The sequence below is a fragment of the Arachis duranensis genome, chromosome 4 (assembly GCF_000817695.3).
Source record: "Arachis duranensis cultivar V14167 chromosome 4, aradu.V14167.gnm2.J7QH, whole genome shotgun sequence".
NCBI lineage: Eukaryota > Viridiplantae > Streptophyta > Magnoliopsida > Fabales > Fabaceae > Arachis > Arachis duranensis.
Window position 1 is genome coordinate 11244971 of NC_029775.3, and position 12999 is coordinate 11257969.

Genomic DNA, 12999 nt, shown 5'->3' on the forward strand with positions numbered 1-12999 from the left:
ATCAGAAAGAGAAAAGTGAAAAACCTCCAAAATTAGTGAAACAGTGCCTTAAATAATCTTTTTTTGTGTTTTTTGATGAAATTTTGAAGTTTTTTGTTGATTTCCTCTAGTGTTGGTGACTATTTTCACAGTTTCTTGAGAGATTTTGGACATGGTTTGAATCTCGATGGTTATGGTTTTGATTAAGGAAGAAGGAGAAGCGTCTTTCATAATGATGAGTGAGAATGCGCTTTGCAAACGGTTGAGTGACGCACGTGTTATAACGCTCGAGTAGGTGAGAATGAGTATTTTTTTTACTTGATCTAATTTGTAAGACTTGTAAACCAAAAAGACTTGTATATATAACAAACCTCTTAAAAAAATAAACAAAATACTACACTGTATGTAAAAACATAGATGTAATATTGCGTGTACCACGTGTCATGGATTACAAACGTACACCAGCAGAATGTGACCAGTGATGACGTAGTCCACGATGCACCATAAATACCATGGTGCATGGAAAAAATCTCTGCAATATACTATTAATTTTGGAAAGACCGTATCTGAGATTAGAATAGAAAATCCCAGAGTGTAGTGAAGAAGGAAATCATGGCGTCTCTGGCTCAGCAGCTGAGCGCCCTCAGATGGTCTCCACTGCCGTCCACGTCTTCGTCAAGACCAACCACCACCCACAACCGCCGCACCCGCACGCTCCTTCCGGTGGTGTGTTCGGTGGCCTTATCGAATGCGCAAAACCGAGAGAGAGTGAAGCTCAAAGAGCTCTTCGAGCAAGCCTATGAGAGGTGCCGCACTGCTCCCATGGAAGGTGTTTCCTTCACCGTTGATCAGTTCACTGAAGCTCTTGAAAAGTATGATTTTGATTCCGAGGTTGGCACCAAGGTCAGTTTGCTTCGCTTCCGGGTTTTTTTTAACTGCAATGGAGTTTGTTCTGTCACTGGTTGCATAAAGTTTTGAACTTGATAAATGGAGTTTGTGGTTTCGGTGGAAGATGACTTTGAATTGGGTTTGTTGAAATGGTGTGTATTGATGAGTAATGAGAATGTTTAGTTAATGTGTCTGTCGTAATTGATGGTTGGTTGTGTATGAAGAAAAACAAAAAGAGGTCATTGGATCCAGAGCCAACATCTTTTGCAAATATAGTTGTTTTAATTAAGGTAGGTTGAATTTCGTCCTAGGTGGTTTGGATTTGTTGAGAGAAGATCAGAGCATCTGCTTAGGTGTGTGAATCAGATAGAAGATAGACAAGTGGTGAAAGATAGGTAGAGGAAGACCCAAAAAATCATACACAAGGTGTAAAGGACCTCACTGTAAACACGATATATGAATAATATGATAGGGTACATTGATCCTAGCCAATTCCAACCAGTGGGATAAGGTTTTATTATTGTTGTTGCAATTGTTTGATTAAGATGGTCTGTTTTTCACATAAGGTTTTATGATAGTTTGATACTTTGATTCATTTAGTGGAAAAAGAGTTTTGTGTTGTGTTGTTTTGTTCCTTGAGCTAATAAGTTGGTTAATGGTGGTGGGTTTTTGTTCTTAGATTAAGGGCACAGTATTTGCTGTAGATGCAAGTGGAGCTTATGTTGACGTTACTGCAAAATCGACTGCATATTTGCCGCTGCAAGAGGCATGCATCCACCGAATTAAGCATGTGCAAGCAGCAGGCATAGTTCCTGGCTTGAGAGAGGAGTTTGTAGTCATTGGGGAAAATGAAGTTGATGATGGCCTGATCTTGAGTTTAAAGGCTATTCAGTTCGACCTTGCATGGGAACGCTGTAGGCAACTTCAAGCAGAAGATGCAGTTGTCAAGGGTAAGGTGGGTGAAGTGAAACCAAGAAACTCAATTTCAGTCAATGTTCAGTTCAAGTATTGTTTCTGCCGTCATGAGTTGTTTAATTTTCTCTATGTTTACATTAACTGGTTGCATACACTTTGTCTTGCAGATTGTCAATGGAAACAAGGGTGGATTGGTGGCTGAGGTGGAAGGCCTTAAGGGATTTGTTCCATTCTCACAGATTTCATCGGTTAGCTCTTGACGTACTTTGACATTAGTAGCATTGCGCTGATTTTCACCGCACTAATAGTCAATACTCAATGTAGGCCATTTAAGAAAAGTTGAGGCTTTTTTAACCATCATCAAACTGGGATGCTTCATACCAAAGAATGAAAATCTGAAATTATTGATGCAGCATAAGTGTCGCATAAGAATATGATGCAATCTCCCTCTATTGTTGTCAATGTTGAAATAAAGTAATTCAATTTTAGTAAACCCCACTTGTATTCCTCAACGAGTTCCCATAGATTATTATGTTTAACTAAGAGGTTTCTTTGAATGTTCATTTCCATATTTCATTGCTTAGCCTTCTGTTTACTTTTCTTATTAGAAATTATCTGGAGAAGAGCTACTTGAGAAGGAACTCCCTCTAAAGTTCGTGGAGGTGGATGAGGAACAGTCCAGACTTATCCTCAGTCACCGTAAAGCCGCCGCTGACAGCCAGGGACAGCTGGGAATTGGATCAGTAGTAACTGGCACTGTTCAAAGCCTAAAGCCATATGGTGCCTTCGTTGACATTGGTGGAATCAGTGGTCTCCTTCATGTCAGTCAGATCAGTCACGATCGTATAACTGATATTGCAGCTGTTCTTCAACCTGGTGATATTCTGAAGGTATTCCTATGATATTGTTAGTTTGTTATATTTTAGACATTTCCTTACAATTGCAGTTGTCTTGTAGATGAAAATTCTCACCTGTTCTTTGTTAGGTGATGATACTAAGTCATGATCGGGAGAGAGGCCGAGTAAGCCTTTCCACAAAGAAGTTGGAACCCACACCTGGTGATATGATTCGCAATCCAAAGCTTGTCTTTGAGAAGGTATAACTCAGAAAGGATGTCACATGTTTTGCTTATTTCAACTTCCTTGTTTTTTCTGCCACCTTTTTTGACATCCTTGAAGAAGCCAAAACCTTGATAAATCATATATACTTCATCACTTTCCATCAGCATTTTAAATTTTCGATGAGAATGATCACATTTTTACTCTGATTCTGTTCTTATAGGCGGAAGAGATGGCTCAGACATTCAGACAGAGAATAGCCCAAGCAGAAGCCATGGCTCGAGCTGATATGCTTCGGTTCCAGCCAGAGGTATCTAGCTATTGATTATTTATTTGTTCAAAATTCTATGTGCATTTGCATGTCAAAGGCATTCTTACTTTCAGTTATTACATTTCATCTTTGGGTTGAATATCTTTTTTGATACCTTTATGACATCCTTGCGCAATTTGATGATGAATATATAAAAATTATATGAATTGCAGAGTGGATTAACTCTTAGCAATGAAGGGATTTTAGGACCACTTTCTTCAGAGTTGCCTGCAGAGGGAGTGGATTTCAATAAGGTACCCCCAGCTGAAAAAGATTCATGATTCAGAATTTTGAGGGTCCTATGTTGCACCTAGCTCTAGATTTTTGCTTGTAACTCGAACAATATTGCTGTATAACAATAAGCTTATTGTTTTGTTTTGTTTGGATAAGTTAATTTTTTCCTGCTGCTTAGAGAATACATTTCTTTCGAGTCAACAATCCCTCCTCTCCTACAAATTTCAATTCTGTTGTGTGTATTTAGCCAGATGAACTAAAATATTGATTTTCAAGAAAGGAAAAGTCAATTAATCCTTTTATTTTCTGATTATATGAAAGCTTTCATGTTACGGAAACAAAGGAGAAATACAATTAGTTTTTTGGATTTAGCGAACAATAGTTTTTAAGTTGTTAAATGCGAAAAGTATGTATTGAAGAATTAAAAATTTCAAGTTTTTAAAAGTATATTTTTGTATTAAGAATATAGAAAAATTGGACATTGGGAGTAAGTTCAACTAATAACTTTAGAATGTGTTTTCAAAATATAGAGCAAACCAATTATTTACTGGTCTGTGCTCAATGATTATATATCTTATTTGAAAAAAAAATTAAGGGAGAAAAACAATATAAGCTGTTCTATCCAGCCTATTGGAAACCAAAAATTCCTCTTTTTACCGAAGAAAAAAAATATTTATACTATCTTTTTGTCTAAATCCTACTAAAATTACTTTCACATAATGGTTTTAGTATTTTATATGAATAACAACTTACCAGTTGAATCTCTAGACTTGATAAGAATTCTCTCATTATAATTAATCACACATATACCAACAATAAATAGAACAAATATTTTAACTAGCATTGTGGAGCCCTCCTTAGAGAACTCCTCCAAAAATTGGCGTATGCCGCATTAAGTGGCGAACACACGGTATTCTTTAGTAAAAGGCGAAAGAATAGTTCGCTCTGTGCTCACCACACGGCTCCGTGAGTTTATCAAGGGGAAATGCTCTCTTTTTATAGGCGATGAACAATTTTCTCTCATTACTCTACCCGATGTGGGCTTTGGTTAATACTAACACTCTTCTAACTCCGTCAATCACAACCTTCTGGATGATACCTCTGCAGTTTCCTAGAGCCCCAATTTTTTCTTTCTACATTTGTAAAGTGATTAGTCTTATTCCACATATTTACAATCTCTATTCTTGAGTAAAAAATTTAAAAAATGTGGGTTTACATCACCGTTTATATTTATGCGTTGCCAATTACTTGAACAGTTTCTTGTTCAAGGTAACATTTTGGGATATATTTTACTGAATATTGATAAATCAAATGCGTTTTTCTACGGATAGGTTTGTCCTAACCACAGCTCTAATGTAGACTTCAGTCACAAAATCATAAAGAGTGAACGTGGATAAACGAGTGATCTTGAATGTTTGCTCAATGTATTAAGTGCATGTCTATATATGGAAGACTTAGAATGACGACGTTGCTACCATATTACATGTTCTACTGGGTGAGAATCAGCGACATGAATTTAAAAAGAATGTCAGTGTCATAAATTAAGTCTAATTTCAACTTATCTTATTCATTGACATAAATTTTAAATTTTGTTGAAAATAAGTATAGATATTAATAAGGGCAATTACACTAAATATTAGTAGCGTATTTTAGTTCAGGACAGGAATCATTTATAGATAAGAGATGTTCCTTTATTTATTTATTTATTTATTTATTTTTGTTTAATGGGAGAATAAAAGCTGGAATAACTAACTAAATGATTGAAAGTTAGTACTTTGGCATAGTGTACTTTCTAAGAGCCAAAAGCAAGAAAAGCTGAAAATATATGGGATACAAAATTTTCTTAGAGTTCCACTTGCTACACAAGATCTACATGGGAAAACTTTCTTTTCTACATTTGATCTTGGAAGATATACAACAAATGAACAAACTAACTTGTAAGCTCTAGAACAAAAGAAGGAAAAAGAGTACTTCTTTCCTTCACCTAGGTTATAATCCTATACAGGATTGGCTAACTTTCCTTCTTGCTGCTCTTCTTGCCTTTCTTTTGCTTCTGCTTCAACTGTGTTAGGCCTGCTGCCGATATCTTCACATTACCTATAAACGCAGCAACCAACTCGGGATCTGTACAGGCTTTCATCAACTCCTTCTCCCGGCTCGTAGCTTCAGACATGTGGCTGAACAGGTTCATTGCAGTTTTTGCAGCTATACAATAAAATGGAAAAATTATGGCACCATCATGAAATTATACACTCCTAGTTGATGATAACCACACATTTAAAGCAGAATATATGGTAAATCGGTAACATACAATTAAATAAAAATAAGTCATACCTTTTCCTTTCTTCAGGGATCCAGGAATTATCTTCACCCTATATTTGTAGGACTGAACTGCATTATAAGGACCACAGACAGGAACAGCGTATAAGAGAATGTCATTAGGGAGTGGATTCCCAGTCAAGTAATCCACATCATTTAGTTTTTCTTTCTCTTCTTCTCCTATTTCATTAATATCATCTTCTTCCATTGCCACCCTATCTGCTTGGGAAGCGTTACTAGCACTCTTATTAAGTTTTTCTTCGGTTTCACCAATTGAATGGCTATCCGGTTGCTCCTTACAATCCCGAGATAAGTGACCTGCCTTCTTACACTTGAAACATATCTTTGGAGCTTCTGAAGGACCTGCCACAATAGACATTTTAACACACTAGGAAACATAATATGGTATAATTTGAGCCAAACATAATGGTTTATACCAAATTCGAGCCAACTTGAAGATAACCCAATTTTCATCAAACTGAATCTCTACTAAACTCATTTTCAGAATTACTGGTGATGAGATTGGGAAAGGCTTACCATTTCCAGGTTTTATCCCTTTGTCTGGTGCATCTTTTTCACTTGATGTCTCTTCCTTCTTGTTTGACTTTCCAGAGGACTACAAGTACACAACAAAGACCCAACTTCAGAGTATAACTTATAATGAAACTGTACCCCAGAAAATCATAAAGATGCAAGAATTACTTGGAGGTAGCAAGTATCAGTGAGAATTTTCATAGTAAGATTTCTTTAATACTTTTTCCTTTTCTGATTTATTTAAAGACTATTTTAGGGAGAGGCATAACATTAGTCAGATTTTACATATGTTGGCATTATGGGATGAATTTGCAGTCATATGGATCATTCAGTTTAGAATGAAAAAACACGGATAGAACATGCTAAGACACAAAAATATCGGCTTTTCCCATGTGGATAGGAGGAAAAAAGACGTGCAAGTTACTGAACTCACAGCTAATAACGCCATTCGGATGCTCCTTTCTTCCTCATCTTGATCAGCATACTTCTCCTTTATCTTCTTAAGTTTTCCTTTCTGACCACGGCTGATTTTTTGACCACCTGCCTTTGAATTTTGAACTTCTTTTGCAGGTAGATTAGCAGAAATATCAGTTGCTTTTGGGTCATCCTTTCCATGTCCAACATTTGCATCTGCCACACCATGTTTCTGTTCTTTTTTACTTTTTCTTCTCTCTGCTTTTGATATATAAGGCTTATCCCTTACTGAAGGTTTGCTCTCTTCCAAATGATGCTCACTGCCCAAATCAATATTAGGGTTCTCAACTCCATAGTTTTTACTTGATTTAGCAACAGATCCAAGTCCCAGAGCACGATCAAGAAGTTCCTCGAGTTGAGGATTAACAGATGCTAAGCCATTTCCGCTAGTATCAGATACTTTTCCCCCATCACCCAAAGCCATCTTACTTGTCTCTTTTGGAGGCAAATAACTTGAAACTGTTGTTTCAGCGTTGATAGTAGCCGAACCTGTCTGAGATGTGTCTGCAGTAAAGCTTTCGTGTAAGGGCTTCCGTGAATCTGCACTCAAACTACCATTGCTTTCTAAGTCTGCAGCAGATTTTGTATCACTAACATCCTTCTCAGACTCTGAATCAGATTGATCTTCAATTGGACCAGTTTCTTCATTATCATCTACTGCTTCCTCTTCTCCTCTTACTCTCCTTTCATTTATATGTGATCCCAAAGAACTCTCATCCAAACGAAATAGCAGTCCAAAACCCATGATAAGAGGGTGTGGTGGAAGAAAATTTTTCTTTCCCCGGATCATGAAACTTCCAACTGTCAGATATTCCCCTGTAGGAGCAGTTTTACTAACCTGATGTGGATAAACCCACCACGCACTAGTAACAATTTTTGAATCCCATGCCTGGCTATGGCATACCTACATTTCAAAATGATAGGCATGGGTTAATGGCTAGCATTTAATTCTGGTCATGAAAATGAAACAAAATAAAGTAAATCTAAATGGAGCATGGGATGATAAGATGTTTAACATACTGTAAAACATCCTGCTTGGTTTAGTGTAAGAGGTGGAACTGGTTGATCAGGCTTGTGATTCTTGATAACTGTACTGGAAGCACCATGGAGATCGGCATGCACATAGCTATTGCATATATCAAATCAACAAAATAAGAGAGAATCAGACATCAAATTATACTTCAGAATAAAACACTTTGGTATGTTTCAGAGTATCATAAAATCAATATTTACTTCTAAACCATGATTACAGTTGTTTCAGGCGCATCAAACTGCTACTTGGATTAAACATTTTGCTTTATTGACCGAAATGAAACAGTACAAGTAATTTAAATTGCACAATAATGAGAAAAGAAGTTGACTCCAGAGGAAACCACAATAACCAAACATAATTGAGGTGAAATATCTTAGACACCAAAATTTCAAGTCCTGACCCCATACTCTCTTTTTTTGTTATTAAGATTGCCAAAAAATAAAAAGAGCACAACTAGCAAGATGACCCCATTAACTTTAAGATATACTCAAGTTTTCTTGATATGAAGAATGTGAGTTTAAACCTTATTATTAATCATTACACAATAACTTTTATATGTCAATGTTTTAAACTTCAAAATTTAGTTAAGAGCCATGGTAGTGTAATACATCATTAGATACTTACAGATCTCCTTTTGACATATATCGCTTCACTATCATCTCATTTTGTTGGGCATCACGTCCACTAATAATCAAATAGTTCTCACTGCTAATGAACCAATTAAATTTCTCAAACCAGTGAACTTTTCGCATATGTGAAATTGAGGCAACACTTTTTTCCTGAAAATAAAATTGTTAAACAAATGAGCAAATTACATAAGTAGTCTTTTATTTTAAGATTAAAAAGAATAGATGAAAAGTTGCAAAAGCAGTCACATATAAAATGATGATCAAGAAAAGAAAAAAGAAAAAGACTATTAGCTTGGTTGTCATGCAGTTCTACATATTGCTCATTCAGCGATAAAATGGCTATCTTTATCTAAATATTTATTTTATTTATTTTTGGGTTAGACAAAGAAACTAAAGACTGCTGAGGCACCCTCCAAAACAATAAAAGGACAGCAAAAAGGAAGAGCCTAATATCATAGATATAGCAAAAGGATAATTTTATTCCATGATCATACCATGGATTCATTAGCAATAAATAAAAGCAATGGAGAATATTTATTAAGAAAATAAGTTCATCACATTATAGGAAGAAAAATTACCAGAGCAGAGGATAAGATCCTCCCTTTTTTTAGAATTAAAAAAGCTTGCAAAGCGGCAGAAATTCCTAGTATTATGATCTGGTAACAGCATCTCTCTAATCGTAATCCAATAACTATTTAGCTATATATACAGTAGATTAAAGATATGCAAATCCAATTTATATCAACCTGATTAAGCTGTAGGCGAGTCTTTTTCTCTGCAGCTTTAAACGCCTTTTCATGCGCAGTTATAGTCTTTTCCTGTTTGCTCTCTTGCTTTTTCTTCAGTTCATACCACCTCCGAGCATTGGCATGAGCTGAGAGAGCTAAATCAACTTCAACCTTGAAAGCAAACATAATATGGTTACTAATGTCACATATTGAAAAGGGGGGAGGTGGGGTGGGGGAAATCACACATATTCTTGAGAAAGAAAATTCAACAAAACCAAATAGATGGTGAAACTGACAACAAAAACTAATGGACCTTAGTGAAAATCTGAGAGTAAAAATGACTTATTGGCTTAGACATGGTTTATGATTGAATGCGATAATCGTCTAATAATCGAATCCGTATAACAGATATCCCACATAGTGGGATAAGACTTTGTTGTTGTTGTATAACAGACCTCACCTAGTACATAACAAGATTGTTCTTGTTATTAGAAATGAATTTCTACTTCAACAAGAAGTGATAAATAAATAAAAACCTTATCTACAGGGAGTGTCTTCTCATCATCATCCATTTCATCAAGATTGTTTGCCAACAGTAAAGTCATGCAGTTCCTCTCAAGATGGAGCTTGTCAATGAGACTAGCAACAGGGTTTCCAGCTTTCTTTTCATCTTTCACCATACGTGAAAGGTCATCCCAGTTCATACCCTTTGCAAGAGCTACACGAACAGCTAATATAGCAGCATCCACATCTTCTAAGTTGTATTCTATCAATTCTGCCATTTTAACACAGTGATCAGCTTCTTTCCTCAATGTGTGCACTCGATTTTCCTACACAGAGAAATGATAGATATAATTGTTTTACATGTTAGCACCATCAATGAAATCAATAATACTTGAACAGCAAGTTTTTTCACTTTTTTCTCAATTTCACATGAAAACTATGTCTGTTTATTAGATCTGAAAGAGACTTCAAATATTAGGACATAAACGTGTATTTAGTCTTATAAGAGGTTCTTCTTTTGGGTTAGAATCCAGTAACATGAATGTGAGTCTGGCATGGGTACCAACCTGATCCTGGCGTATTTTATTCAGCTTCTGAGCGGCTGAGTTTTCTTTGGCTTTCTGCTGTTGTTCAGACCTTTGGCTCTCAATTTTGCTGTAGAACTCGTCCAAGGAAGCATCAAATGTCTCAAATTTTGTGTAATCCCTTGACTTAAACTGGTTGAGTAAGATTGGGCAGAACTCGTCATAAATCTGCATCAACATATACAGAATACCACAAAATCATTTGAGTGTGCATTTTTGTCACTAATTCTCTCCCATACTCACTATGCCCCTATAATTATAGAGAAACAGAATAAAACCTGGCTAACACTTCCTGTTTGAGAGGTAGAATCCTTTCCCAAATTTTGTTTCTGCATCAAAATGTATCCTTCAGGAACTATTTCACCAGAAATAACATCCAGCATCCAATCTTCAAACTTTGCAACAGCTTGGACCAAAGCCTGAACGGTAGCATCATCCCATGTTTTATCTTTGGGAGCTTTTGTATTGGGGATTAGCCCAGCATCTAATATTATATGCTCAGAAAGGGCAGGTCCATAACCAAGTGCCTCCCCAAGGACACTTTTCAATGTGGCAGATGACTTCCCGCCTTTACGGAATCCATGCTTTTCTTTTCCTGTATTAGCAATATCAGCTTCATTTCCATTGGCCTTAACAGCCTCATCATTGTCATCTTCCTTAGAGGTCATTAGCGCTGTCTGCAACTTTTGGGCAGTAGTTCGCTCAAATACTCGACAGCTTTCTATGGGATAACGATGACGTGACATGATTGCAAGCCCCTTATCGTCATCCCTGTTATTGATGAATTGCCATCATTCCAAATACTAGACATTTAAGAATTCCAATAGAAATTCTAAACGAGCACTAATAGTATAACTTAGTCAAAGCAATTGCATTATGATACCCAAGTTATGTAATTAGTCCCATTTTCAAAGGACTACCATAAGTCCATAACATTCAGAATAAGGCACAAGAAAATTGACAATCCTACATACGTGCTATGTAAGAAATCAACATCTTATCACAGTATCCTTATCTTCCACAGCTATTCTAATTTGCTCTCTCAAGTCTTGACATATTCTTCTTTTATCACAAACTCCTACCACTGTTAAGCTAGTAAAAAGAATATAAAGTACAAGCATTTGGATTTTCATCTGTTTTGTCTATTAATAATTAATGTCTCACAGTTCTTACTATACATATCAAGGGGAAGGAACGATTTGATATTAGGGACAAGCACAAGAATTAACCTATGAGATCGCAGGAGAGTCAGGACAGTAAAGTTAGCATCTGTAAGGAGGATGTTCCCCTGGGCATAGAGTTCCAATATAACATAGTTTGCATTCTCCCCCAATCCAAATTGAAAGAGAATAATCTGACACAGTTTAAAGAAAACAAAAATCAAAACATAAAATAAATTTCTACAAATTAATAGGAGAACAAAAAAGGTAGGGGTAATACCCTATCATAGCCAAGCTGCCTAACATCTTCAAGCCTCCTAGTCCGAATATGCTTCCTCAATTTGAGAGTAAAACCAGAAGGAGTATTGCTCTTGTCACTATAATAATCATGATCAAACAACCAATTAAATTAAGATTACTGAGTGCTCAATTATTAAAATTGAAACTATAATAAACAAATTAGAATGTAATGATGTGAAGATTGAAGGATTACCGCATGTACACAGTGGTGTGCAATCTGACGCCACTTTCCATGAGAAGGAGGACCTTTTCGCTTTCGCCGGATTCCGAAACTCCGCTACTGTTCATCAGCTTGAAGACATACGTCTGCATAATAAGATTGAGATCAAAATCAAAATTAAAATAATTAGTACGGATTTAATTTTGATTGAAGATTAAAAAAAAAAGAATATGAGAATAGAGAAGTGTTTTTCCTACCTTGGGAGTGAGGTCGTAGACATTGGAGCAACGCATTCCGATCAAGCGACGAAGGCACTTAACCTCCGCCGCCACGTCAGCAGTGTTCATCCGCACCTTCACCATGTTTGTGTTGTGTGGGTTTAGGGTTCGGTGGATGAGAGAAAGAGGTTAGTGTGTTGAAGTTGAAGAAATGATCGGAATGCAGTGCTGTCTATAGAGTTGAGGAAGAAGAACGAAGAAGGAAGTAAATACGTCGTCGTTGTTTTGTAACAGAGTAACCAATCAAAATGGTACCAAAAAACCATCCCAAAACATGATAACAACAAATAAGTTTTAATAAATTAGATATAAAAATATATTCTAAAATATATTTTAGAGATAAAATTTTAATGTAAATTTTTGTTATTATTATTAGAAAAATAAAAAAAAATTATTTTTAAAATTTAATAAATGTCAAGAGATTTAAAAAAAAAATTAGTGTGAATAACTATATATTTTTGAAAAATAAAAAATTAAAGATAAAATTTTGTTTTGAATTTTTTTATGTATTTTTTAAATATTTATTCAAATGTTGTCATAAAAATTCGGATAGAATGGATAAGCCATTTACTAAATTCAAAAGTCTTTTAAATAATTGACAGACTGTTTTATCGATCAATTCTACTAGAGAGCCAATGGAGTATTTATATTATGAGTACAATGGGCTATTTATTTGGCCCAATATGAGTTAAAAAATGAACATTCAGGATAAAATACTACTAATTTCTTAAACACAATACACTTATACTATCCAGAATAACCATCCGTGTACCAAAAATAATAAATATCTGATATCCTACTGAATCGAACATCCCTAAATCCCCATTATACACATTGTACAGATACTCCATTAACTTCTTATACTTCCTCTTATCGATAACATATTTCAAAAACTTTTTTGTTAATGTTTCA

The 12999-nt window shown here is 35.6% G+C and overlaps 2 protein-coding genes and 1 non-coding gene across 3 annotated transcripts; 1 reads left to right on the plus strand and 2 right to left on the minus strand.

The window, feature by feature from the left end:
• The first annotated feature begins 544 nt into the window (after positions 1–544).
• On the plus strand, positions 545–3691 carry LOC107483354 (30S ribosomal protein S1, chloroplastic). Its single transcript, XM_016103975.3, has 7 exons — positions 545–882; positions 1547–1822; positions 1950–2030; positions 2391–2672; positions 2768–2878; positions 3064–3150; positions 3324–3691. The coding sequence occupies exons 1-7, from the start codon at positions 592–594 to the stop codon at positions 3429–3431; spliced, it is 1236 nt and encodes a 411-aa protein (XP_015959461.1). The 5' UTR covers positions 545–591; the 3' UTR covers positions 3432–3691.
• A 542-nt stretch (positions 3692–4233) lies between these two features.
• LOC127746926 (U5 spliceosomal RNA) lies at positions 4234–4348 on the minus strand. Its single transcript, XR_008008731.1, has one exon. It is a non-coding gene; the product is annotated as a U5 spliceosomal RNA (small nuclear RNA).
• A 773-nt stretch (positions 4349–5121) lies between these two features.
• LOC107483355 (uncharacterized) lies at positions 5122–12331 on the minus strand. Its single transcript, XM_016103976.3, has 14 exons — positions 12067–12331; positions 11843–11955; positions 11630–11726; positions 11419–11543; positions 10468–10960; positions 10172–10357; positions 9638–9931; positions 9120–9272; positions 8369–8523; positions 7732–7837; positions 6671–7615; positions 6241–6319; positions 5719–6066; positions 5122–5589 (listed from the first exon to the last, which is right to left on the minus strand). The coding sequence occupies exons 1-14, from the start codon at positions 12169–12171 to the stop codon at positions 5396–5398; spliced, it is 3393 nt and encodes a 1130-aa protein (XP_015959462.1). The 5' UTR covers positions 12172–12331; the 3' UTR covers positions 5122–5395.
• Positions 12332–12999: the final 668 nt, after the last annotated feature.